The sequence below is a fragment of the Leuciscus leuciscus genome (assembly GCF_965113295.1).
Source record: "Leuciscus leuciscus genome assembly, chromosome: 2".
NCBI lineage: Eukaryota > Metazoa > Chordata > Actinopteri > Cypriniformes > Leuciscidae > Leuciscus > Leuciscus leuciscus.
The window spans coordinates 14,920,530-14,947,219 of NC_138726.1; the positions used below are offsets into that span (position 1 = coordinate 14,920,530).

Genomic DNA, 26,690 nt, shown 5'->3' on the forward strand with positions numbered 1-26,690 from the left:
GGAGTGTTCCTTTAATCTAAATAATCTAACCCAACGTGTGGCTCAAACGCGATATCCGAGCCTCCAGATTCTTTATTGCAGATTAGTTTTCTAGGTGTTGCCTCGGCAAACGCGAGATCTGAGCCACTTCACTCGAGAAGAAAGCCAACAGGAGCGGAGCTAAAAACTCCAGATAGTGCATGCTTCTTTACACGTTCGGAAATTTTCTAAATGACATACATGCTCATACATGCTCCACTCCCAAAAAAACAACACATAAATTGCATTCAATTGATTCAAAATGCTGTTTGCTCATCATTATTGTTTGGTGTGCGCTTTATAGCTGATAAATGATTTTAGTGATAGTTTATGGTTAGGGTTGGTGACGATACTGTTAAATGTTTATTTGATAAGGAACAACAAAACATGTTTATCTAACTACGCAAAATCATGGTGACAAAGTGAATGTGATAATATTGTCATGATGAACAGTCTCACCTAACCTGACCCTGATGCAGCTTCTACACAGAATCCATCATTCATTCGACTTGCATGGCTGCCAGAAAACCCAAAATAACTCTGTTAGGAGTGCCAAGGACTGGCTGACTCGTCATTTCTCAAAGTAGTTTGCTTCTTGAAGTCTTTAGACGCACTTAAATGCTGACACTTCAAATGCTTTCATCTTGAGACATTGTCAGGATTTTTCCTCAGCAGTCTTATCAAACCTGACACAGATTTTTCCTCATTCAAATGTTAAACTCAAGCACGCATTTCAGAAAGTGACTAATAAAAGTTTTCAAGTTAGAAATAAAAGAAATAATTTTCTTTCAGCACAACATTCAGCACTCTCAAAGCAAACACTTCCCTGTGGATTTGCATGTGTAATTCACTCACCTGCACTGCTTTTGCACAATTTATATGTACAACAAATCACAGTGTGAAAGATGTGAATATCTTGAGTTTCTTGCGAGCATTCAGCACTCTCAAAGCAAACACTTCGCTGTGGATTTGCATGTGTAATTCGCTCACCTGCCCTGCTTTTGCACGACTTACATGGACAACAATGCACAGTGTGAAAGATGTGAATATATTGATTTGTTAATGAGTGTGTGGATAGAAAATATCTTCCTCTTAGTACCTACAATTATTATTTAATCATCAATTATGTCAATATAGAAAATGAGAAAGTAATCATAATAAATGAGTAATGAGAACAATTAACTTCAGTGTCACTTGCATGAACATTGGTCAATTCCATGATGATAATAATACCTGTTTAGCAATCATGTTCAACAAACAATCCTCACTGGTGTTAACTGTACAACTTAGAACAAAAGTAATGTAGGTATAAATCATCTATCCTGTGCAGTTGGTTGACAATCAAAAAGCTGCAAAGCAAAAGGTAGCAATGCTATTGTGCCTCTTCATTTGCTAGATTGTAGATATTACAGTAATAGCAATATTTGGACAGAAAGCATAAAACATACACACACACACACACACACACACACACACACACACACACACACACACACACACACACACACACACACACACACACACACACACACATTCAAAACATCATTTAGCATGCTTTATTTATGTTGGGTTTCCATGGGGACTTTCCATAGACATAATGATTTTCATACTGTACAGACTGTATATTCTATCCACTAACCCTACAACTAAACACAACACCAAGATAAAACTTTCTGCATTTTTTCATTTTCAAAAAAAAAAAAAAAACAATAAAACATAATTAGGATGATTTATAAGCTGTTTTCCCCAAGGTCCCTACAAGATCAAAAAGCAAGTTTAATTTCCATTTAAAGTTACAGGTTAGATAGATAGATAGATAGATAGATAGATAGATAGATAGATAGATAGATAGATAGATAGATAGATAGATTAATTCGATAATTAATTCGATAAATTACTATATCTGATTTCATTTGTTTCAAAATCAAAATTTGCCCTTTCTCTCACACAGAGACGTCAGTTTGATTGACAGCACAAATGACCAATGGACTTGAGTTGTTCCCGTCTTTGTTGGGATGAGGATTAAAGTATGGACGGATTGCACCATGAAAACTACACTTATTAAATGTGTAAATATGTGACTGAGCCACCATATCATAGAAGGAGACCAGAGCCTCCTCACAGTCCACAAACACTCCCAGCTTCTGGGGTTTGGTGTTGAGATGCAGCAGGACTGGAGGGTCTTCAAAAGCTCCATACATGTTTTGACCGCAGAGCACAATGGACCAGTATCCCTCGCTGGGTTTGTAGGAGACTTTCCCTTTCCTGTTCGCGCCTTCTCTGATCACCCCGAGTTCCCAGCCCACCTTCTTCCCCACCTCCACGACCCAGAAAGCTCTTCCCGACGTGATGCGAGGCGTTCCCAGGACTCCTCCAACCAGGTCGAACTGTTGTGGACTGCCTGGGATGTCATGGCTTTTTCCAGTGTCTCTGACCACTTTGCCGTCTCTAGTCACCTCTAAGTGTGGATGTGCCGTTTCTGCATCCAGAGTCACGTCCACTGAGCAAATACAAGATTCTCAGATACTTGATGTTTGAGCTTCATTTCAATTGTTAACATTAGTTAACTGCATTAGTTAACATGAACTAACAATGAACATTACTTTTAAAGCATTTATTAATCATGTTAATTTCAACATTTACTTGTACATAATTTAAATCAAAAGTTTAATGGACCTGAGCTGACACAAACAAACAGTTGTATTTTTTATTAACGAACGTTAACAAAGATGAATAAATACTGCAACAAATGTATTGTACATTGTTAGTTAATGTTAGTTAATGCATTAAAGTTGACTAATGGGACCTTATTGTAAAGTGTTACCAATTATTACTACACATACCTGAAAAGCTGTGAATTCTTCTAATTTCTGTAATGAGAACAGATAACATCACAAAACCAATCATGACAACAGCTTTACATTTAAAGGATTAGTTCACTTCAGAATAAAAATTTCCTGATAATTTACTCACCCCTTTACTTTAATTTACGCTTTCTTTCTTCCATCGAAAAGAAATTAAGGTTTCTGAGGAAAACAATCCAGAATTTTTCACCATATAGTGGACTTCAATGGCAACCAATGGGTTGAAGGTCCAAATTGCTGTTTTAATGCAGGTTCAAAGGGCTCTACACGATCCCAGCTGAGGAATAAGGGTCTTATCTAGAGAAACCATCAGTGATTTTCAAAATAAATATTAAATTTTATATACTTTTTAGCCACAAATTCTCATCTTGCAGAACTCTGTGATGCGCCCCGCATTACGTCATCACGTTGGAAAGGTCACGTGTGACATATGCAGAAGTACCGCGGTAGGGCAAAAATCGTCCAACATCGTTGATTTACCTTCTTTTTTTTGTTTTTGTAAAGGGCATTTGACTTAGTCTTTGCACATTCGCTTTGTAAATATTTGATGGTACTTTCGTCTACGTTGCTATTGACCTTTACAACGTGATTACGTAATGCCTGGTGCATCGCAGAGTTCTGCAAGATGAGCATTTGTGGTTAAAAATTTTTTTTTTTTTTTTGTTTAGAAAATGACAATCGTTTCTCTAGATAAGGATCCCTCGGCTGGGATCGTGTAGCCCTTTGAAGCTGCATTGAAACTGCAATTTGGACCTGCAACCCATTGGTTGCCATTGAAGTCCACTATATGGTGAAAAATCCTAGAATGTTTTCCTCAAAAACCTTAATTTCTTTTCGACTGAAGAAAGACAGACATAAACATCTTGGATGACATGGGGGCGAGTAAATTATCAGGAAATTTTAATTCTGAAGTGAACCAATCCTTTAAAGGTACTGAGCCAGACACACCATGAACAGATATCTGATTTTTTCCATATACATATTCATATGATACATAAATGTTACTCAAAAATACATTAAATAATACCATGGTATTACCATCATTACCACTATCCACCTCTCCTTAACTAAACACAAGATTTGAGGTGTCATTCATGACTGTACACCCATGTGAAAAAGAAGTGCGCTTAATTGTATTGTGCACTTGTAGTGTAGGCTAGAGTTCTCAACGGGCCTGAAAATTACAACCCGACCCGACCCGGCCCGTGGCTTTTAAAGCCCGGACCCGATGTAACCCGACACATCAACATGAATTATCTGCCCGAACCCGGCCCGACGCCGCGTCAGAATTTTTTTTTCTCATACACGTATTATCATGACCAGCAGACGCGAATTCAAATCAACCTTTAATGCCTGTTCACGCCTTTTAACAATACAAACAACTGAAACAATAAACTTTAAATATATAAATAGTCTGTAGTAGCGACGGTGAATTCACCTGCGGCAAGTTTACTTTTCACCAACTCCATCTTCTTCTCCAGGCTAAAGGCGTGCACGCAGCGGCGTCAGGTCTGCCCCCGCCCCTCTCCATGATGTTGCACGCAGCAGCCAGACTTTCTTTACGGTGAACAGCAGCGATGATTAATAAATGTTTTGTTTTTTTACTGAGCAGAAAAGATTAAGCCCGAGGTCCGACCCGACCCGAGTCATTTGCTTATATTTTCGACCCGAACCCGCGGGTCCCGTCGGGTTTGTCGGGCCGACCCGACCCGTTGAGAACTCTAGTGTAGGCCTACTCCAAATCTTTAACCCTACGATGGTCTTCGTTTGGAGTGACACTCGTGGTCTTTGGGGTCTCCAGGGACTCCAGACAATAACATGTAATTTTGTAACAGAATAATAGGTTTTTTTTTGTTGTTTTTTTTACAAATGTAATTTTACTCTGTTTATTAATGTTTTACTCCGCATTTGTGCAGTTTTTGGAGGATTTATGATATATTTTAAATTTATATAAATAAATAAAATAAAAAAAAAATTTTTTTTTAAATAGGTTTTTCAGGGTATATGCAGGAATCATAGAGATGAATTTACTACCTTTTACTACCTTTTTTACCACCTCCACAATATTTTTTACTACCATCACGACATCAAGCAGCAGCCCTTTTTTTGGGGGTGTGGTGGGGTGGGCGGGGTATGTAAAGCACCACTTACTACTTACTATAAGGTATAAGTGTGACACTGTCACACCCATCATACATATTAGGTACACTAATGTTTAATTGTTATCATTAAGTAGGCCTATTGTCATTGTCAATTATGTTTTTTTTGTAGTGTCGAGTTGAGTTTCAGTTGTCCTTATCTTAACCCTAGCCCTTGAGTTATCCTAACCATAGCCCTTAGCCCTAATAAGGTGAATAATAACCTTGGCACTTTGTCATTGCTATCAACTCCGACTCACTCAGGGCTCGACATTAAGCCTTTTCATGTGCTTGTCCTCTGGACAAGTAAATATGTCATTCACTTGTCCGAGTAAAAAAGTTGGTGTCCGGAATGTTTTTGGTGTGTGTGTGCTGTAAATATAATTTATTCTGAAGAAATATCCTCATCTGTGTTCAATCAACTCTGATATATTTAAATCTGCATATTGTCATATCTGCACCTTTAAAGGCTGTGAGATGCGTTACGGTTCTGCTGTGATCTTTGTTTGGAACTATTTTAGCTGCTGAAACAGAACAAAAACAGTCAATATTGTGTCTAAAATGTAAGTAACTTAATTTGAACTGTTTATTGAACTGTTGTATCAAAAGCAATGTCACATTTTCAGTCGTGATGGTACTCAAGAAAACAGCACTCGTCGTGTGAGGTTGCTAAACTGTATCATATGTTAAAAATATTCAAACACATTTTGAATTTTGGCACTGGCAGTAACGTTATGTTGTTAACTGAGTTTAAACTGAGTTTACATTTGTTTGGATTTCTCCTCGAGAGGCTGCGCGAGCCTCAACAGCGCAACCTTGTTACCGTCAGTAGCCTAATACATCCACTATCGATCGCAACTTACAATAAATATAAATACAATCAGAATCATTCTCTCATTTTAGTGATTCCCTAGTTATTTATAATTTTTTTGTTATTGACGTTTAATTAGGCTACTTGTCCGGTCGGGCAAGTAAAATTCTCTTTTACTTGTCCCTTCAAAAAATCCACTTGTCCCGGACAAGCGTTAATGTCGAGCCCGTCAGGTCCTGTTAGCACCGTATATATATTTTTTAATTATGCTAGATGAAGTTAAAATATATGGAGACACAAAAAAATGGAAACTCATATATTGAGGTGGTGATGAAAAATTTACTACCAAGTCAAATTGCGTTTGTTACCTTTTACTACCTTTCAAGGGCCTTAATTTTGGTAGATTATTTTTACTACTTTTACTACCTTTTACTACCGCGCGGACACCCTGTTTTTATACAAAAACAGCTTTTTATGTAAAATTAACTTTATAAAAGACCCAAATTTCTAAATTGCATTTATGGGGATGCAATGGATGCATTGTTTAGTGTACAATTTTTGCCCATATTTTGGAAAATTTATTTTTAAAAGTAAAAAATGATAATATTAGCCACTAGATAGAGCTCCTCTATATGCTATTTGCTAGTTGACTAATTGAAAGATAGCTTTTCACAAGTTTTTCCAGTTGGATTCATATCTAAATATTATGAAATCACAATTCTAACAATAAAAATGACTTTTTTGTCTAAGTTTAGCATTGAGCATAATTAGCAAATAGCATATAGTGGAGCTCTATAGCCATCTAGTTTGAGCATAAAAACGATCTAAAGGGAGACATTTTATTTAAAGGGCCCTATTATGCAAAATTCACTTTTACATGGCGTTTGAACATACATTTGTTTTTGCAGTGTGTGTACACAACCACCCTATAATGATAAAACTCCACCCAGTGCTTTTTCTTTAAATCCCCATAAATCATAAGCACTGTCTCAGAACAAGCCATTCTCAGATTCGGGGCAATGTGACATACTTTTGCACACGACTGTTGACTGACACTCCAGTTTTAGCGTAGACTCGCCCTAAGTGAGCCACATCCGCCATTGTTTATTTTACTTTTTTAATTGTGTTTAGTAATTGCAATTAACATGCAATTAAGTGTTCGAAAACATTACATTCAGTTCATATACTTTTACAGTATTATTACTGTAATAAGTAATATTTTTAAAAGTATGCTGAAGTATACTTCTTTTTCACAAGGGCTCACAAACAGTGCAGGACATCTTGTCCAAATTCTTAACTCTATTTATCAGCAATAACAATAGGGAATGTTTGCTAATTATATCACAGCTCTCAGACATAATCACTCACCAACAGTGCAAAGTTTCTCCAAGTGAGTCTCAATCTCTGCCAATAAGGCTGCCTTTAAATTTCTCATTGTGCCAAAATTTAATTCAGTGTCAATGGAAATCATCCAGTCATCTCTGAACTCAGTTGGTACAGATGGGTAAGACTGAAAAGGGACATAAAATAGTATTATTTGGGACACATATTAACATATTAATATAAATAATATTATTTTGTGTTTGTAAAAAATTAGTCAGTATTTCATGATTAACTGACCAGCAGGAAGAAGATGCCATCTTCCTCATTCATAGTGCGATTCAAAGAGTCGATGGTCTCCTTATACTTGAGAATGTCTTTTTGTATTTGTTGTGTCTTCTCATCCATCTCCTTCTCCAAACAACTCCTTCCGTCCTCCAGAGGAGCCAGCATCACCTGCTCTGATCTCTTCACAGCCTCCATCACTGCAGCAAACACTTCCTTTATCTCCTGCTGCTCTCTTTCTATCAGAGCCTGCAAAGAGTGGAGGCATATAACACCAAAATTAAGCATATTCTTGATCTGGCAAGCTCTAAATCATTTCTCTGAGTCCAGGTCAGTGTTATTATTGTTTAATTTTTTTCACAAATATTTTCCGGGTCAAAATGACCCAAGGGAAGGATGAGGGTTAAGGCTGCTGAAACAAAATAAAATATAAATATTAGATGAAAAACAAACGGAAATAAAAGTGATGTCTTAGCAACTAACTGAAATACATATGTTTAAGTAGGGCCTACAAAATTGCACAAACTTAAAGGGATAGTTCACCAAAAAATGAAAATTAGCCCATGATTTACTCACCCTTAAGCCGTCCTAGGTGTATATGAAATTCTTCTTTCAGACGAATACAATCAGAGTTATATTTAAAAATTCCTTGGTTCTTCCAAGCTTTATAATGGCATTGAATGGAGGATGAATTTTTGAAGTGATGCGTTAGTGTAAGAAAAATGTCCAAAAGAGTAAAGTAATCCTTTAATTTTTGGCCTTTATTACCCCCCATTTTTGAAGTGATGCGTTTGTGTAAGAAAAATGTCCAAAAGAGTAAAGTAAGGCCTTTATTAATAATTCAAAATATTAATAAACACTAATAGTATTGTGAGCTTGAATTGTCTGTAAAATTCAGCTCACAGTCTGACTTTTCTGAACCCTCGGTCTGTAAACTTGCTGACTTTGGAGTAGGCTACAAGTGGAAAATAGGTAGAGGGGAGAAGCCATTTTTTGTTCAAGCACACATCTGTTTTAATGTATTTTTCCATGTATGTGTGTGTGTGATTCTTGGAAGCCAGCACAGATAGGAGATGGATTTGTCCATATACTGCCACATATGCATTTCTCCTTATGGACTTGTTTCTCTCTTTGTCTTGCATTCTATTTGAACTACATACTTTTAAGTATATCTCGATCAAAAGATTGAGTACAAGTACAGGCCAAATATACTCTCTCAGTATAAGTCAAGTACACTTAAGTGTAATTTTAAGTATATTTCTGAGAAGTACATAAAGTATATTTTTGAGAAGTATATAAAATGTAGACTGAAAGTATACTTTCTTATTTATAGTTTAAAAGAAGCACACTAATAGAATACTTAAATTAAACTTATTTTTCGTAAGGGGACACTGCAATTGGAATTTTATTTATTTATTTATGTATTTATTTGTTTGTTTGTTTGTTTGCACTTGAATATTATTGAAGAATATATTTCAGATAATCCCTGCCCCTAAATGGCATTTAAAAACAAAGTGAACTGTCATTGGACTGTGACAGTCTCTTTCTGTCTATATGGGCAGCCCAAACACAAATGTTTGTGAAACTATCTTTGCATGATCTTTGCATATTCTTCTTTACAAGGAACCTGGCTTAAAGATGAATGTAAATACTAACGTTGCCTATCGCATGTGGTTTGCTGAACGAGTTGGTGTTTGTATTGCCACTGAGCTCTTTCTCTTGTCCTTGTCTTGTGTCGAAAACGTGATTCTTCAAATTTAGTGTCTCCAATTCACCTATGTGGCATGTCTTTGGAAACGTACTCGGTTACTAACGTAACCTCGGTTCTCTCTAGAAGAGGGAACGAGTACTTGCATAAGTATCTTACGCTAGGGGAAAACCTCTTTTCCTCGAGATATTGAAGCCAAAAATTATCCTTAATTTTGCAATAATGTAAAACGCATTGCAGCAGCATGCAGACATGGGCGAGACAGCTCGCGCGCCCATTGGCTGCTCTGCTGCAACTGCACCAGCCTATCAATAGAGGCCCCTCAGAACCAATGAGGTCAGAACCAATGAGGGTGCTTCACGCCCATTACGTCATGTCCCGCCGAAAGCGGGTGGGGCTAGGGCTATAAATACGGCCCAGAGAGGCTGGTTTGGTCAGTTTTTCATCTATTCAGCGAATCAGAACATGACGCATGCACGGCAAGATACGCAAGTACTCGTTCCCTCTTCTAGAGAGAACCGAGGTTACGTTAGTAACCGAGTACGTTCTCTTACGAGAGGTCTCTCGTACTTGCGTAAGTATCTTACGCTAGGGGAACACAATGTAAAACGCTGTGCGTGCTTGAGACATAACACTAAAGTCCCAAGGGCAGGTGCCCGGGGCTCATACAGTGCCTAATCACAAGGGACTCACAGAGAATCCGGGAAGAGGGGCTAGAATAGCATCATTCCTGTAATATGGAGCTCTGATAAGAGCATGTTATATCAAGTGTTCCACACAGCCAGGGCGAACTCGGCCTGGACTGGTAAATATGGGGGACTTACGCACTGCCCACAGAAGTATACAGACGATCAGTGATCGACGCTCTAGCAGTTTCAGCATCCTGAGCCGATAGCATCGGGCGGGCAATACTGAAAAATTAAACCGAGAGCAACCTAGCTTGCAAAGCGGGAACCTCGAGGTTATAAAACCTTATAAATGTAGACGGGGAGGCCCAGCCTGCCGCCATACAGATATTTTGCAAGGCAATCCCACTGGACCAAGCCCATGGCGAGGCCATGCCTCTTGTGGAGTGCGCTTTGACACCTATCGGGCATTGCAGGCCCCTGGATGTGTAAGCTAGCGCTATAGCATCAACTATCCATCTGGATAGACTCTGTTTTGACGCAGCTAGTCCCTTAGAACGTCCGCTGAACAAAACAAAGAGCTGCTCCGTCTGACTGAAAACAGATGAGCGAGACACATAGGCCCTTAACGCCCTGACCGGGCAAAGGAAGCCTGCATCCCCTTCCTCTTCAGATACCGGCAGGGCCGACAGGGAGATCACCTGTGCCCTAAACGGTGTATTGAGGGATTTAGGAACATATCCGTGCTTTGGTTCGAGTATGACTCTCGAGTCATTAGGCCCAAACTCCATACACGTCGCGCTCACTGAGAGCGCTTGCAAATCCCCTATGCGAATATAATGTCTAGCACCCACTTCGAAACCCCGGGTAGCCTTGCCCATGCATTTGCACGAATGGCTAGGGGTTGAATGCGAAGTGCGCTCTGGTCGCTCAGCGACAGAGGGGCTTCAGTGTGCTGCAACATAAGCGTCGTGCTTATGACATTTGAGGCAGGGGGCGCGCTGATAACATCGGGCAGATTGCCCGCGCTCGACTCCTCTGCGGTGGTCAACCGAGAGGGGGAGGGCTGGGCGAGTCCCGTAAGACCTGTCATGTCTATGTGTGAATGTGGGCGTGGGATAGCGGGCACATTTACAACACTGAGAGCATTGTCTGCCTGAGCAGAGCGAATGCATGTAGGTTTCGTTTTACAGAAACCTTGAGACATGCAGAACGTAGTGTTTGTGGGCACTGGGCAGTGGGCACATTTACCACATTTAATGCGCAATCGATCTGGGTCGATTTAATGTGCGCGAGCCCTGTGCGACGGGCTGTGTTTCTGTGTAGGAATGAGCACTGGGCAGTGGGCATTTTGTCCACACTCATAACACCATCGGCCGTGGCCGGAACACCAGAAAATACACTCTTATGGGATTTATCTGGGTAGCCGTAAAAGCGGCGTTTGTGTGCAGGCAAGCGGGCTGTGTCGCCGACTTGCTTACTGGGTAGTTGACGTGACGTGGCTTTTTCACCGTCACAGAAGATAAAAAATTATTTTTTTCACATTTTCATCATTTAGAATACTATAAATGGTTAAACATTTTCTTGTTTTACATGAATTTGTTGTTTAAATAAATTATTTTTTTACAACTTTGAGCCAAATCTCAAAATCGTCCTATGGTGTGACGGTAGACAACATTATTTCATAAATATTAACTTTTATAAATAAAGAAAATAATGTTTAAACATCTTAATGAACACTCCTGGCATAATTGTGCAAGTGTCTATTTCACTAAGTGGCCATCACTTTTCCTATACATACTTTTCTAAAAGTGTAGGAATTTAATAAAGTTTGTCACAGAAAAAAATGTCCTTTGGTGTTATGCAATAACCTGATATTAAGTTGGGCAATATCATGGACAACTAAATTTAGTTGAAAGGCCCCATTCAAGGTCATGTGACTGAAGACCCCTATGAAGCCCATGAGCAGTGCACATGGCAAGTATTTCTCTCAGAATTGTTCAAATATTTAACTATGTTTTCAGACCACTGAAATTGTTAAGTTTTTTTGTCCTTTAGTGTGACACTCCTAAATATAATTTTTTTAATAAAAATTTGTATTTTTAACAGCAAGACTATGTAATATTATGCAAATGTATCATGCCAATTGCTAATAACAGTTCAGCTAGTATTAGCATGGTTATTAACTGCCACAAAAGCTCAAATGTCCTTTGGTGTGACAGAAAATGTCACTGGAAATGTCCTTTGGTGTGACACTTTGGCCTGTCACGCCATAGGACAGATGTCACACCATAGGACAAGACCTCCTTAAGAAGCTTTTAAGACGAATATATAAAGTTTCAACAAAAAAAACGATGTCCTCCTTTATTATTGTTACAATAAACACTATATATTCTGACTCTTTTTATGCAATGACTATCTTTGTCCTTTAGTGTGACGTTTTGTCCTATGGTGTGACAAACATAAAACAACAGAAAAATATACTTATTTTAAAATATCTTTTAAAAAAAAAGAGTCAAGTTTGGCATTAGGGGAGTTACAATAATATCTCCTCTTAAATGGGTACAATTTCAAACAGTTTTGTAAGGTTGGCAAAAAAGTTTTATTGACATTCGTAGGGAAAAGTTTATCAGGTTCATCTATCCATGGTGAAAATGATTCTAATTAGTACTTTCATGTAAAATAAATATCACTTTAAGAAAATAATGTTTTAATAATGTTAACAATTCTGTCTCAAGTATTTTTTATGTTATTTAATATAATTTCTTAGTACTTTTTAAATGTCACACCATAGGACACATTTACAGTACTGTTGAGTGAAAACGTGAAAAAAATATGTGAAGTCATTGACAAAATGAGTGACCACTACTATTTTCTGAAACTGCAGTTTTCATACTCCATAAATATATGTATTTTTTCTTAAAAAGTTATGTTTTCCAAAAAAAGTACTTTTTCTTGGCCATTTGTCAACTACCCTACTGCAGAATACACTGGAACAGTCGCATTTACTGGAACTGAACGAGCGAGAAGTTGCCATAGAAACAGAGAGCGTCAACATGCTGGCGTTTGTTTGCAGGTGTGCGTGTATTACAATAGGCTCGTCCACTGCAATATTGACATTTCCAGAGAAATGTGTGAGAATGGAGGTAGTGACGCACGGGAACCATAGAAACGGTGCTTGGGTGCAGGCGAGCGGTGCTTGGGTGCTTGGGTTGTACAACGCGCTCGTTGGCTGCAAAAATACACATCTGCAGTCGCCTTTTCAGGGAACTGACAGAGCGAGCATTGACGGCATACATTTTTTATTTATTTATTTTTTTGCCGGTAGACCCGGGATCGAACACGGGTCTCTCGCGTGAAAACCTGAGAATCTGCCACTGGGCCACAGGGGAAGACACATAGGCATTTAGATAGCGCGAGTATTATCAGAGAGCGTCAACATGCTGGCGTTTGTTTGCAGGCGTGCGTATGACATTTCCAGTCGCCTGAACTTCAGAGGGGAATGAGAAATGTGTGAGAAATAGAATTCGGCCCGGCCGCAGCGGGACATTAACACTCTTTTCTCCTTTCGCCAGTGACGCACGGGAACCATAGAAACGGTGTTTGGGTGCAGGCGAGCGGGTTGTACAACGCGCTCGTTGGCTGCAAAATGCACATCTGCAGTCGCCTTTCAGGGAACTGACAGAGCGAAGCATTGGAGGCATAATTGATCTGCCGTTAGACCGGGATTCGAACACCGGTCTCTCTTGTGAAAAACCAAAAATTCCACCACTGAGCCACAGGGGGGAACACAAAGGCTTTCAGATGCACGAGCATATAAGAGCGTCAACATGTTTTCTTCGGCGTTTGCTTGCAGGCGCTGCAATATTTATATTTCCAGTCGCCTGATCAGGGAACTGAGAAATGTGTGAGAAAATTCAGGTCAGTCCGGCGGGACTAAACACTATTTTCTCCTTTCACCGGTGAGTGACGGGTGAATGGGGCGCAGGGGCAGGGTAGCTTTCTTGTACGTAAAGAAAAACTAACCCCGACCGTCCGCTTCCAGCCTCCCCTGTGAACGGCGCATTTTGCGCGGCTCGAACAGAGGGAGAGAGAAAGCTAGCCCCGTGACCGTCCGCTCCTGACATCCCCTGTGAACGGCGCGGTTTGCGCGGCTCGAACAGAGGGAGAGCAGGTATCATCCTCCAAGCAGGCAAGGCAAGCGGGCGCACCGGCGAGCTTTGCGGGTTGGGGGGGAAAGGGGCGTCTTGAAAAAGACGCCCGGCTCTTTTAGTGCAATGAGAGTGTGTGTCGCGGCGGCGAACACACACACATACACAAAACACAGTAGCAGAGAAAAGGATATGTACACCGGAAAGCGTCAGCAGAAACGGCGACTGAAGGCGGGGAGATGTCGACCAGCAGCTTCAGATGCACTAATCCCGCTGGGTGCTTGACTCAGACGGCGCGGCTTCCTCTCAGGATCCAGCGATGCGAAGGCCCGCAGAAGAGATGAAAAACTGACCAAACCAGCCTCTCTGGGCCGTATTTATAGCCCTAGCCCCACCCGCTTTCGGCGGGACATGACGTAATGGGCGCGAAGCACCCTCATTGGTTCTGACGTCATGAGGGGCCTCTCTCAATAGGCTGGTGCAGTTGCCGCAGAGCAGCCAATGGGCGCGCAAGCTGTCTCGCCCATGTCTGCATGCTGCTGCAATGCGTTTTACATTATTGCAAAATTAAGGATAATTTTTGGCTTCAATATCTCGAGGAAAAGAGGTTTTCCCCTAGCGTAAGATACTTACGCAAGTACGAGAGACCTCTCGTAAGAGAACTCAAACAAACACATGGAGAGCATGCAGACTCCACACAGAACAGCTATATTACAATATCAAAACTCTCATCAACTGTTTATACACAGTATACAATGTGTCAACCATTTAAATCTGCATGATTAATCTTTAAAAGATCACAATCTCGATTCAAACACCTATGCTATCTTATTCCTAAATGACAACAATTCACCTATGTCTTTTAAACATTTGACAAGTATTATGACAATGCAACATTCAAATATATGTTAGCACTGCCGTTGACCCAGAGAGAGCAGTTGTCATGTAGCTATAGGTATGAAACAGCTTTGCAGTATTTTCAACCACACAGTATCATTATTTCTATGTTACAATAATTCAAATTATCACAGCGTGAGTCACTAAATAATTCATTCAAACCCATTTTTAAAAATAATAATTCAAATAAATTAAATATAAAAAAAAAAAAATTGTGATTCTCAGTTTACCCAGAATCGTACAATTTCTTGAATGCTGCTGTTAAATGCTCTGGCGATGAGATAAACATGGCGGACTGTGTACAGCTCACTCATGGCGGGGTCTATGCTAATAGGGCAGAGTCCGTCAGCAGTCGTGGTTAGGGCCTAAGCATTACTAAGTGACGTCACAAAATCTAGAACTGAGAATTTAGCATAATAGGTCCCCTTTAATTTAATGAGTGGTGTCAAGTTATACATTGTAATTTTTTAATACAGATTTGCGTGTTTTGTAGAAAGATGTATGTACCTGGTATTTTTTGGCCGATTCCTTAAGCTCGTCGAGTTTGTTTTCCCTCTGATTGATCATCCTTTCCAGCTCTTCAATAGTTGTTTGCTGCTCAGCCTGTACTCACACACACACACACACACACACACACACACACACACACACACACACACACACACACACACACACACACACACACACACACACACAGCTTTCTGAGTACACTGAAGTGTAATAGATAGTGCTTAATCTAAAGTCAATTAAAATTATATCAAAACCCGGTCGTTAATAAGTTGTTAATTCAATGATTCAATAGTATTTTTTTATTTCTCAATTATTTAAAAAACTTGCCAGTTAAAGTTTTGTTTTATTCTTTTTGGGAAACAATTAAAACCTTATCTCAGGTGAAAAGATGAATCTGTGTTATTTCCCGAGAGCTTGATTTTCTCACCTGTCTCCTTTCTCTCTCTATCTCCACAGGTATCACATCTCCACCCAACTTCACACATAAGGTGCAGATGCAGCGCTCGTTCTGTCTGCAGTAGAGTTCCAGAGGCCTACCGTGCGAATTGCATGCTCTCTGATCCAACTTCTCCATGGGATTCACCAGTTTATGGCCTTTGAATCTCACCATAGACTGGTGCGGCTTCAGGTGTTGATCGCAGTACGAAAGAAGGCAGTTCAAGCAGGACTTCACGGCTCTGAAAGTGAGGTGCTCGTCACAGATGTCACATGGGACCACGCCTCTTTCTCCACAGAAGAGGCTCAGGTCGGGTAACTGCATCTGGTGAAATTCTCGCAGGAGGGCATCGAGCGCTGCGTTCACAGATGGCTTGGTGGACACAGGCTCCTGGCAAAGAGGGCACTGTGGCTCGGACATGCTTATGTGCTGGTCCAGACAACGCTTGCAGAAGGTGTGCCCACATGTGGTTGAGACCGGATCTGAGAACAGGTTTTTACAGATGGGGCAATGAAGGTGGCGAGAGACGTCTACGGCTGTAGTCATTTTGATTGTCTGTCAAAACTAAGGGGAAAACAGAACAGCTGCAACAACAACAGCAGCAACATTAATTATAATATTGATGGCCATGGATTAATTACACCTAAAAAAAAACTGTTCTTGATAAGACTGTTTGCTCAAAGATCTTACATTTAAGATGAAGTAATAACTAGGGGCCAGTTCCAACAAGGCCCTTAAGTCATAAGAAACCTTAAAACCCTAAGTTATGCAACAGTAGTGAAACATCTGTTGCAATAAATAAATAAATAAAATACCTACAGGTCCTTAATGGTCATAAAGGGCTTAAGGTACCTTAAAGGGTTAGTTCACCCAAAAATGAAAATTCTGTCAGTAATTACTCCCCCTCATGTTGTTCAAACCCCGTAAGACCTTCGTTTATCTTCGGAACACAAATTAAGATATTTTTGATTAGCTGTCTCACTCCTCCATAGGCTTCTAAGACATTGTAACTTGCTGGCCCAGAAAATGCATTAAAGACATCGTTAATATAGTCCAAGTGACTACAGTGGCTCAATCTTAAGTTTATAAAGCGATGAGAATACTTTTTGTGCGCAAAAAAAACCTAAAATAATGACTTTATTCCACTATTTATTTCCTTATCTCTGGGCCTCGAGTTTTTTCACGTAGTATAACTGCGTAGCGCTTCTGTGTTGCATGTCACACGCATGGCACACATGACCAGCGTCGGCCAATAGTGAGCCTACGTGGTGACGTGCAACACAGACGTGCTGCGCTAAAACACTACGTGAAAAAACTCGAGGCTCAGAGAGAAGGAAATAAATAATGGAATAAAATCATTCTTTTTTTTTTTTTTTTTGTGCACAAAAAGTAGCCTATTCTTGTCGCTTTATAAACTTAAGATTGAGCCACTGTAGTCACTTGGACTATATTAACGATGTCTTTAATGCATTTTCTGGGCCAGCAAGTTATAATGTCTTAGAAGCCTATGCAGGAGTGAGCCAGCTCTCAGATTTAATCAAAAATATCTTAATTTGTGTTCCGAAGATGAACGAAGGTCTTACGGGGTTGGAACAACATGAGGGTGAGTAATTACTGACAGAATTTTCATTTTTGGGTGAACTAACCCTTTAAGGCCATCATTAAGCCTTTCCCCTTAATTGCTTAAGTGTTCCTTTAGGTTCTGTTATGTGTTGCATAAAAGTTCTTGGAGACCATTTGTTTTTGGTTGTTCCCTGCCGGTCATCCACTTCAGGGCATCGGACATACTTCTCGTAATGCACCAGATGTCAGTCTCAAGAGGACTATCTGGCAACATCGTGACTTCTGCCAAATGTGTCTCAATGGGTCCTGCAGATCATAGGCTACGTTCACACTCCAATTTATGTATCTGATTGGAATCTGATCTAAAATTATTGACGTCCACACTGTGTATCGCAACTGTTTTGTACGATTTGTGTGTCTATGCCTCTCTTTCGTTTTCCGGAATATCTGCATTGGTTTCTATGGTAATGACGTTGGTAAACAACAACAACATGGAGGGGATTGCAATAGAGACGTTGTCTTATTTAAATTTTACAACATGACAATGTTTACTGCATCTTCTGAGGCAGCGGAAGAACCGTAGGAGGCTGGTATGCACAGCTTTTTTCCAAGCTGTCGTTCCGGCCGGTTTAAAACCATGTCTCCATTATATTGTCATTTTCTGCTCGTCATGCACTTTTAGCATGTTTCCTATAACAATGTCTGCTGTGGAAGAAGCCTCAGTTCTTGGTTCTTGTATGTTAGCATTGGGGCCATGGTGGGTCCATAGTGGGCTCTAAGTGGGGCTCAGTTAGATGTTCATTATATGGGCTCACTTAGGTCCCAAATGGGTGATAATAATAATGTGGTCAAGGTGGGCTACACACAAAAATCTTATGGGACCTTTTTTTTTTTTCAAACGAGAAGACGGGATTCGCTGGAAGGCACACGCGCTAATAATTTAGGTTATCCTAAATTATTAGGATAATAGTTTAGGTTAATATTTTAGGTTAGATACAGACAGGGCTTGACTAACTTTTTTGCTCACCAGCCACTGTGGCTAGTGGTTTTCTAAAGTTACATTTTCACTGGCCAATTTTGACACCGATACCATGGGCAAAACTGCCACATATATATTTTTAATATGATCTTTTAGGTCAAGAAGGTCAAGAAGCAGCAAAAAAGAACTCAATTTAGCACTGAGGGGCAGCTTTATGTGTGCACACTTTGGGTGTGACCAAAAAATCTGCGGGAATGAGTTATGCACAATGTGCGCAATCCCATGCAGAAATTCAAGCCCAGTAGCACCAACAATATTCATCCGAAGCAAATTAAATGAGTGGGTGAGGGGAGGCGGGTTTGTGTGTCAACTCGCTGTCGGAAAGAGAGAGCGAGAAAGCACAGCTGGTACCGTGTGTCTATTCTAAGTAAGATACACCAGTGTTTTGCCAGATGAGAAGTTTATTCTATGTATCATCTTTTTACTACTTTAGTTCATTTACTTTAATTCATTTTATAACTGTATAATTTATCTCTTTTAATTCCTTTTATAACTGTTTTAATTACCCTTGCTTTTATTTTGTGTTTATTTTCTATGCAAAGCACTTTGAATTGCCATAGTATGATTATTGTAATCCCTTTCTATGTAAAGCACTTTGAATTGCCATAGTGTATGAAATGTGCTATATAAATAAACTTGCCTTGCCTTGCCTATTCAGCGGAAAATTAGTATTGGAAGCATTTCAGATATTTCAGTATCAATATATATCGAAAAATTTATATTTTTGAAAACATTACATTGCACTCAGTTTATTATTTCAAATGCCTTTTTAAATCACTACAACTGAACAATGTATATATACAGCTTATAAAATTCAACCCGCCAAAGTGGCTAGTAGGAGTGACTGCATTACACGCCACTGCTGAAATCCACCCGCATTTGGCAGTTTGGCCGATGTTAATGTCAAGCCTTGGATACATATAAATAAAAAGAAATGAGTCAAGGATCATGGATTGTTATTTGTATATTAAATTATTATATAATCATATAAAACCAATTAAATACTTAAAATGTTTTCAATTTAAAGGGCACCTATTATGACCCTTTTCACAAGATGTAAAATAAGTCTCTGATGTCCCCAGAGTATGTATGTGAAGTTTTAGCTCAAAATACCCAACAGATATTTTTTTACAGCATGTTTAAATTGTCATTTTTTGGGGGCTCAGAAAAACGTACTCGGTTACTAACGTAACCTCGGTTCTCTCTAGAGAGGAAACGAGTACTGCGTAATATCTTACGCTAGGGGAAATCTCTTTTCCGCGAGATACTGAAGCCAAAAAATTATCCTTAATTTTGAAATAATGTAAAACGCGTTGCGGCAGCATGCAGACATAGGCGAGACAGCTCGCGCGCCTATTGGCTGCCCTGCGGCAACTGCAGCAGCCTATCGATAAGGCCCTATCGTGACGTCATCACCAATGGGGGCGCTTCGCGCCCCATACGTCACGTCCCGCCGAAACGGGCGTGGCCTGGGGCTATAAATATAGCATCGAAAGGCTAGCTTACCGGTTTTTCATCGCCGGAGCGAACCGGAGCGTGCGCAGGCACGGCAAGATACGCAGTACTCGTTTCCTCTCTAGAGAGAACCGAGGTTACGTTAGTAACCGAGTACGTTCTCTTACGAGAGGTACTCTCGTACTGCGTAATATCTTACGCTAGGGGAAACAGTGTAAAACGCCGTGCATGCTATGATCCAGCACCAAAGTCCCAAGGGCAGGTGCCCGGGCTCATGTAGTACATGATCATAAGTGACTCACAGAGAGCCCAGGAAGAGTGGCTAGAATAGCATCATTCCTGTAATGCAGCATCCTATAAGAACAGTTATAGTGATGGTATTTACTCAGTCAGGGCGACCCCGGCCTGGACTGATGAATATAGTGGGTCTTACACATTGCCCATAGAGCTGCGCGATCTAAACGAGCGTTGCTCGCGCTATTTTGGTATTCTGGGCCGGACGTACTCGGGGCAGACAGTACCGATTTCTAGACTGAAAGCAGCTTAGCTTGCAGAGCGGGAACCTCTAGGTTATAAAACCTTATAAATGTAGACGGGGAGGCCCAGCCTGCCGCCATACAGATATCTTGCAAGGCAATCCCACTAGACCAAGCCCACGACGAGGCCACGCCTCTCGTGGAGTGCGCTCTGACACCCAATGGGCACTGCAAGCCCTTAGAGGTGTAAGCCAGCGCTATAGCATCGACTATCCATCTGGATAGGCTCTGTTTCGAAACGGCGAGTCCCTTAGAACGTCCGTAGAGTGAAACAAAGAGCTGCTCCGTCTGTCTGAAAACAGACGTGCGGGACACATAAGCCCTTAGCGCCCTGACTGGGCAAAGGAAGCTGGCGTCCTTCTCCTCGTTAGAGACCGGCAGGGCAGACAGGGAAATTACCTGGGCCCTGAACGGTGTATTGAGGGATTTTGGGACGTACCCGTGCCTTGGTTTGAGTATGACTTTCGAGTCATTTGGCCCAAACTCCATACACGTCGCGCTCACTGAGAGCGCTTGTAAGTCCCCTATGCGCTTCACTGAAGCGAGAGCCAGAAGAAACACCGTTTTGAAAGACAAGTGTTTGATATCTACTGACTGGATAGGCTCAAATGGGGCACCCTTCATGGCCTCCAAGACCGTAGAAAGGTCCCATATGGGGACTGAGGGAGGTCTGGGAGGATTTAACCTCTTAGCTCCTCTAAGGAACCGAATGACCAGATCGTTCCTTCCTAGTGACTGACCAAGCGTTGGTTTGGAAAACGCTGCTATAGCCGCCACATAGACTTTGAGCGTGGATGGGGCTCTGCCTTCATCCAGTAGCTCTTGTAGGAAGGAGAGAACCTCCGTCACTCCACAGTCCAGGGGTGAAAAGCCGCGTGCTGTGCACCAGCTGGAGAACACTGACCATTTTGAGGAATAGAGCCGTCTCGTAGAGGGAGCTCTAGCCTGCATGATCGTGTTTAACACTCCCTCTGGGATATCAGAGGGTACCCGTTGATGGCCCACGCATGTAGGGACCAAAGCTCCGGGCGAGGATGCCAGATCGAGCCCCTGGCTTGAGAGAGGAGGTCCCTCCTCACTGGTATTGGCCATGGGGCAGTGCTCGTCAGCTGCATAAGAACTGGGAACCAAGCCTGGTTCTTCCAGAACGGAGCAACCAGTAACACTGAGCATCTGCTTTCCCTGATCCGCTCTAATACCTGAGGTATGAGCGTGATGGGGGGAAAGGCATAGAGCGGGCAGCGGGGCCAGACGTGGGCCAGCGCATCCCTGCTCTTTGAGTAAAATTCCGGGCAGTGAGCGTTTTCTTGAGACGCAAACAGGTCTATCTTTGCTCTGCCGAATGTCTGCCACAGCAGTTGGACTGTCTGCGGATGCAGTGACCATTCTCCTGCTGGAACATTGTTCCTGGACAGTCTGTCTGGTCCCACATTCAGGTGGCCAGGCACATGCGCTGCTCTGAGCGAGCGCAAATTGTGCTGAGCCCATACCAGGAGGCGTTTCGCTAACCTGTATAGGTTTCGGGATGTGATGCCTCCCTGGCGATTTATGTAGGCTACCACTGACATGTTGTCCGAGCGGACCAAGACGTGGTGTCCTGCTATTTGGGGACGAAAGCGCCTCAGCGCGTTGTCGACTGCCATCATTTCCAGGCAGTTTATGTGCAGAAGCTTTTCCCGTTCTGACCACTGGCCAAAAAACGGTCTGCCCTCGAGCAGTGCTCCCCATCCCGAGGTGGAGGCGTCCGTGGACACCACCTTCACACTCGAGGAAGTCCCCAGGCTTACACCTGACTGGTACCAGTCGGTCGCTCTCCAGGGTATCAGTGCTGAGACGCATTCCTGATCGACCTTGAGACGAAAGAGACCTGAAGTCCATGCTCGACGCGGTACTTGCGCTTGTAGCCAGAACTGCAGTGGGCGCATGCGAAGCAGACCCAGCTGGAGAACTGTGGATGCTGCTGCCATGAGACCGAGCATCCTTTGAAACTTCTTTAGCGGGACTATAGTGCCGCGGCGGAAGGTTTCTGTCATGCGCTGAATAGTCAATCTGCGCTGTAGCGATATTTGAGCTGTCATTGACAGCGAGTCCAGTTCTGTGCCCAGGAAAGATATTCTCTGACTGGGAGACAGTGAACTTTTCGCCCAGTTGACTTTGAGACCCAGATTCTCGAGATGTTCGAGTAAAATGGTTCTGTGTTCTATGAGCTCCGTATGTGACTGAGCTAGAACCAGCCAATCGTCCAAGTAGTTCAAAACTCGCATTCCCCGAAGTTTCAGGGGAGCGAGGGCTGCGTCCATGCACTTCGTGAATGTACGGGGTGCTAGGGACAGGCCAAACGGTAGGACTGTGTATTGATAAGCCTGGCCCTCGAAGGCGAATCTCAAAAATCGCCTGTGACGTGACGCTATTTGTATTTGGAAATACGCGTCTTTCAGATCTATTGACACAAACCAGTCCCCGTGGCGAATTTGCGCGAGGATTTTCTTGGTTGTGAGCATTCTGAACCTGCGTTTTGAAAGCGCTACGTTCAGTTGTCTTAGATCTAGAATGGGTCTGAGACCCCCGTCTTTTTTCGGAACCAGAAAATATCTGCTGTATAGCCCCCCTTCGCTCTGAGCTTGAGATAAAGGCTCTATTGCCCCTTTGCTCAACAGCTTCGCAATTTCGGTACGAAGTACACTTGCTACTTCCTTTTCTACCGTGGTTTCGACTCGCACCGCACAACGGCGGGGACGTCGAGCGAACTGTAGCGAATAGCCTCTTTTTATAATGTTCAGCACCCATTCTGATACACCGGGAAGCTTTGCCCACGCATGTGCGTGCATAGCTAAGGGTTGAATGAGATTGGAGCTCTGGTCGTGACATAGTGGCGACCGGGGAGCTTCGGTATGCTGTATTATAGACACCGCATTTGCAGCGCTCGAGGCGGGGAGTGTTTTGATCACAGCGGGCGGTTCGCCCGCGCTCGGCTCTCTCACGGCAGGTAGCTGAGAGACGGCGAGCGTGGGGGAAACCGAGGGATTCGTCATGTCTGTGAGTGAATGTGGGCGCAGGACAGCGGGCACATTTGCACTGAAAACACCATCGACCTGAGTCGGTTGTATGTGTGTTGGTTTCGTTTTTACAGAAACCAAGAGACATGCAGCGTGTAGTGTTTGTGGGCACTGGGACGTGGGCACGTTCACTACATTCTGTGCGCAATCGACATGAGTCGATTTTATGTGCGCGAGCCCTGTGGGGCGGGCTGTGTCTGTGTGTAGGAATGGGCACTGGGCAGTGGGCATTTTTACTACACTCATAACACCGTCGGCCGTGGCCGGAATACCAGAAAATACGCTCTTTACAGGATTTATCTGGGTCGCCGTGAAAACGGCGTTTGTGTACAGGCAAGCGGGTAATGCAACCGACTTGTTTACTGCAGAGTACACTGGAACAGTCGCATGTAATGGAACTGGACGAGCGGGAAGTTTTGGTGGAAACCCGGCCGCAGCGGGGCTTGAACACCGTCGTTTTCCTAAGCTGGCTAGGAAGACTTTGAGGCCTCGGGCTTCATCTCAACCTTCGGCCGAGTCCCACGCTGTGGGGGGCGGCGGCCGGCAGAGCGAGAGCGTGGTCTCTGGTCCCGGGCCTGTCGACGCTGTGAAGCGGCGGCGGGGGGCGGTGGCTGCGAGCTGCGAGCAGACGGCTGTTTAGAGCGGCCTGATGCGGAGCTAGAGCGCTTTGGCAAAAAGTGCTTCATGGCCTGCGACGTCTTTTGTACCTCAGCGAATCTGTCCGCGAAATCTTTGACGGACGATCCAAAGAGGCCAGTAGCAGAAACGGGGGCGTCGAGGAACACAGAGCGCTCCGAGTCCGGCATTTCTGAAAGCGTCAGCCAGAGGTGTCTCTCAGCAACGGTGAGAGAGGCCATGTTCCGCCCTATGGCCTGTGCAGCGGATTTCGTAGCGCGGAGTGCGAGGTCCGTAGCGCTCCTTAAATCCGCCACGTTGATTGCTTCCGTGCCTTCCTCGTCCAGCTTTCGGAGAAGGTTAGCTTGGAAGATCTGGAGAGTGGCCATAGTGTGTAGCGCTGATGCAGCCTGCCCAGCGGCGGTGTAAGCGCGACTGTGCAGGGTGGAAGTAGCGCGGCAGGCTTTTGAAGGTAGCGCCGTCTTAGTCCGCCGTCCAGCAGAGGGCGGGCAAAGATGGGCTGCTACCGCCTCCTCCACTAGAGGGAGAGCGAGGTATCCTCTGTCTTTGGCACCGTCCACCACGGAGAATGCCGCCGAAGCAGAGGAACGTAGCCTGGCTGAAAAAGGGGCGCTCCAAGACTTTGCCAGTTCTTCATGAAGCTCAGGAAGAAACGGGGCGGGTCTTGAGGGCGTGGAAACGCGGTCCCCTTGCAGAAAACAGCCGTCCAGACGGTTGCGTGTAGGCTCGGCGGGCGCGGACCACTCGAGGCCGAGGCTCTCTGTGGCCTGTGTGAGCAGACGCATCAGCTCAGCTTCAATGCTGGCCCGTTTTCCTGACGACTCGCGGGCAGAAGAAGGGGCGAGGTCCACAGAGCTCGCCCAATCCTCGCTGTCCGAAGCCAGGATAGAGCAGTTGTCCTCCTCGAAAACTGCCGCTTCTTCCTTGTCATCTCCGGCGGAAGCGGCGGCCAGCGGCGGCCACTGTCCGGGAGTGAGAGACTCGAGAGAAGCAGACGGCGAAGCTGGCAGGCGCACCGGCGAGCTTTTCTCGGTGGGAGGCTCAGGGATCCGCTGAGCACGGCGCTTTTTACGGCGCGGCGTCGAAGCGGGGGGTGCAGGCTCGTGGAAAGTTGCCATGCGAGTCCTCAGAGTCGCCATAGGCATAAGCTCGCAGTGAGGGCATCCGCCGTCAGCGAGCGCTAGAGCCGCATGTCCTTCACCCTGGCAGGAAACGCAGATGACATGGCGGTCCCCGTCGCTGAGTGGGGCTCGGCACGAGCCACAGGATGGACGAGACATCTTGAAAAAGACGCTCTGCTCTTTTAGAAAGGGAGTGTGAGTCGCGGCGGCGAACACACACAAAGCAATGAAAGGATATAACGCCGGATAGCGTAGCAGGAACGGTGGTTGAAGGCGGCGCGGCCAGCGACTCCAGGTACCGAACTCGTCCCGCTGAAATGCTGTTTCCACGGCGCGGCTTCTTCTCTCTGGATCCAGCGATGCGTGAGCTCCGCTGAAGAGATGAAAAATCGGTAAGCTAGCCTTTCGATGCTATATTTATAGCCCCAGGCCACGCCCGTTTCGGCGGGACGTGACGTATGGGGCGCGAAGCGCCCCCATTGGTGATGACGTCACGATAGGGCCTTATCGATAGGCTGCTGCAGTTGCCGCAGGGCAGCCAATAGGCGCGCGAGCTGTCTCGCCTATGTCTGCATGCTGCCGCAACGCGTTTTACATTATTTCAAAATTAAGGATAATTTTTTGGCTTCAGTATCTCGCGGAAAAGAGATTTCCCCTAGCGTAAGATATTACGCAGTACGAGAGTACCTCTCGTAAGAGAACACGCTGTTTTAGTGTGTATCCATTTAAATGCAAATTAACTGCTGCTGCCGGACCAGGGGGCGGAGCCTCACGAGCTCGCGCAGCGCTTCAGTCAGAACAATCTCATCTGATAATATCAAAACAGAAACTCTCAGTAGCGTCAGCGTGTTCATTTTGACTCGGGAGTCGGACAATAATGCCCACAGCGCCTGCTTTTATCCACTATTAATACAAGCCTGCTGTAGCAGACCTCGTCTGAATGATGACCAAAATATACTGATGAGTTCAATGAAGTGTATTGTACATCACACAAAAGATGAAGCGTTAGTTTTACTCCAGAGAATCACTGTAAGAACAGCTAAATAAACACAGTATAAGATGTGAGCATTAAAGTCTTATCCATAAACTCTCTCTCTCTCCCTTTCATTTTCATGGAACATACACAGCGAAGTACACAAAACACTCGTTACAACTAACAGCAAACAAATATATACACACCTTTTCAGTCTGTGCTTAATAAACTGGTACACTGTAAATCCGTAAAACTATTCGATGAGCTGTCATAAAATGCGCGCTCTCACTTTCATTTCTGCCATGGGCAGTAACGTTAGTCCTGTCGCTCCGGAGAGTGTAATCTGGATCACGAATAGTACAGATCCACCCTCGAGTAAGAACGAGAGTAAATGAAGACTGATATGTTCATTCTGACATCCAACAACAAAACACCTCAATCGCTTAGGAGACATTCTTGTCTACAGCTGCTCAAGCGTCGAACAATGGCGGACTGTGTCCAGCTCACTCAGGGCGGGTCTATGCTCAAACTGAAGTGTCACTCAACA

General features: G+C 43.4%; 1 protein-coding gene across 1 annotated transcript in view; it reads right to left on the bottom strand.

The window, feature by feature from the left end:
• Positions 1 to 1,558: 1,558 nt before the first annotated feature.
• Positions 1,559 to 26,690, bottom strand: part of LOC309485530 (E3 ubiquitin-protein ligase TRIM21-like) — a 32,023-nt gene continuing 6,891 nt past the window's right edge. Inside the window, exons 2-7 of the mRNA XM_082152427.1 lie at positions 15,756 to 16,348; positions 15,326 to 15,421; positions 7,452 to 7,685; positions 7,200 to 7,341; positions 2,862 to 2,888; positions 1,559 to 2,518 (exon numbers count right to left, since the gene is read on the bottom strand). Of these exons, the coding sequence (XP_082008553.1) occupies positions 1,962 to 2,518; positions 2,862 to 2,888; positions 7,200 to 7,341; positions 7,452 to 7,685; positions 15,326 to 15,421; positions 15,756 to 16,310 (1,611 nt within the window). The 5' untranslated portion in view covers positions 16,311 to 16,348 and the 3' untranslated portion in view covers positions 1,559 to 1,961. The remainder of the gene's footprint in view (positions 2,519 to 2,861; positions 2,889 to 7,199; positions 7,342 to 7,451; positions 7,686 to 15,325; positions 15,422 to 15,755; positions 16,349 to 26,690) is intronic.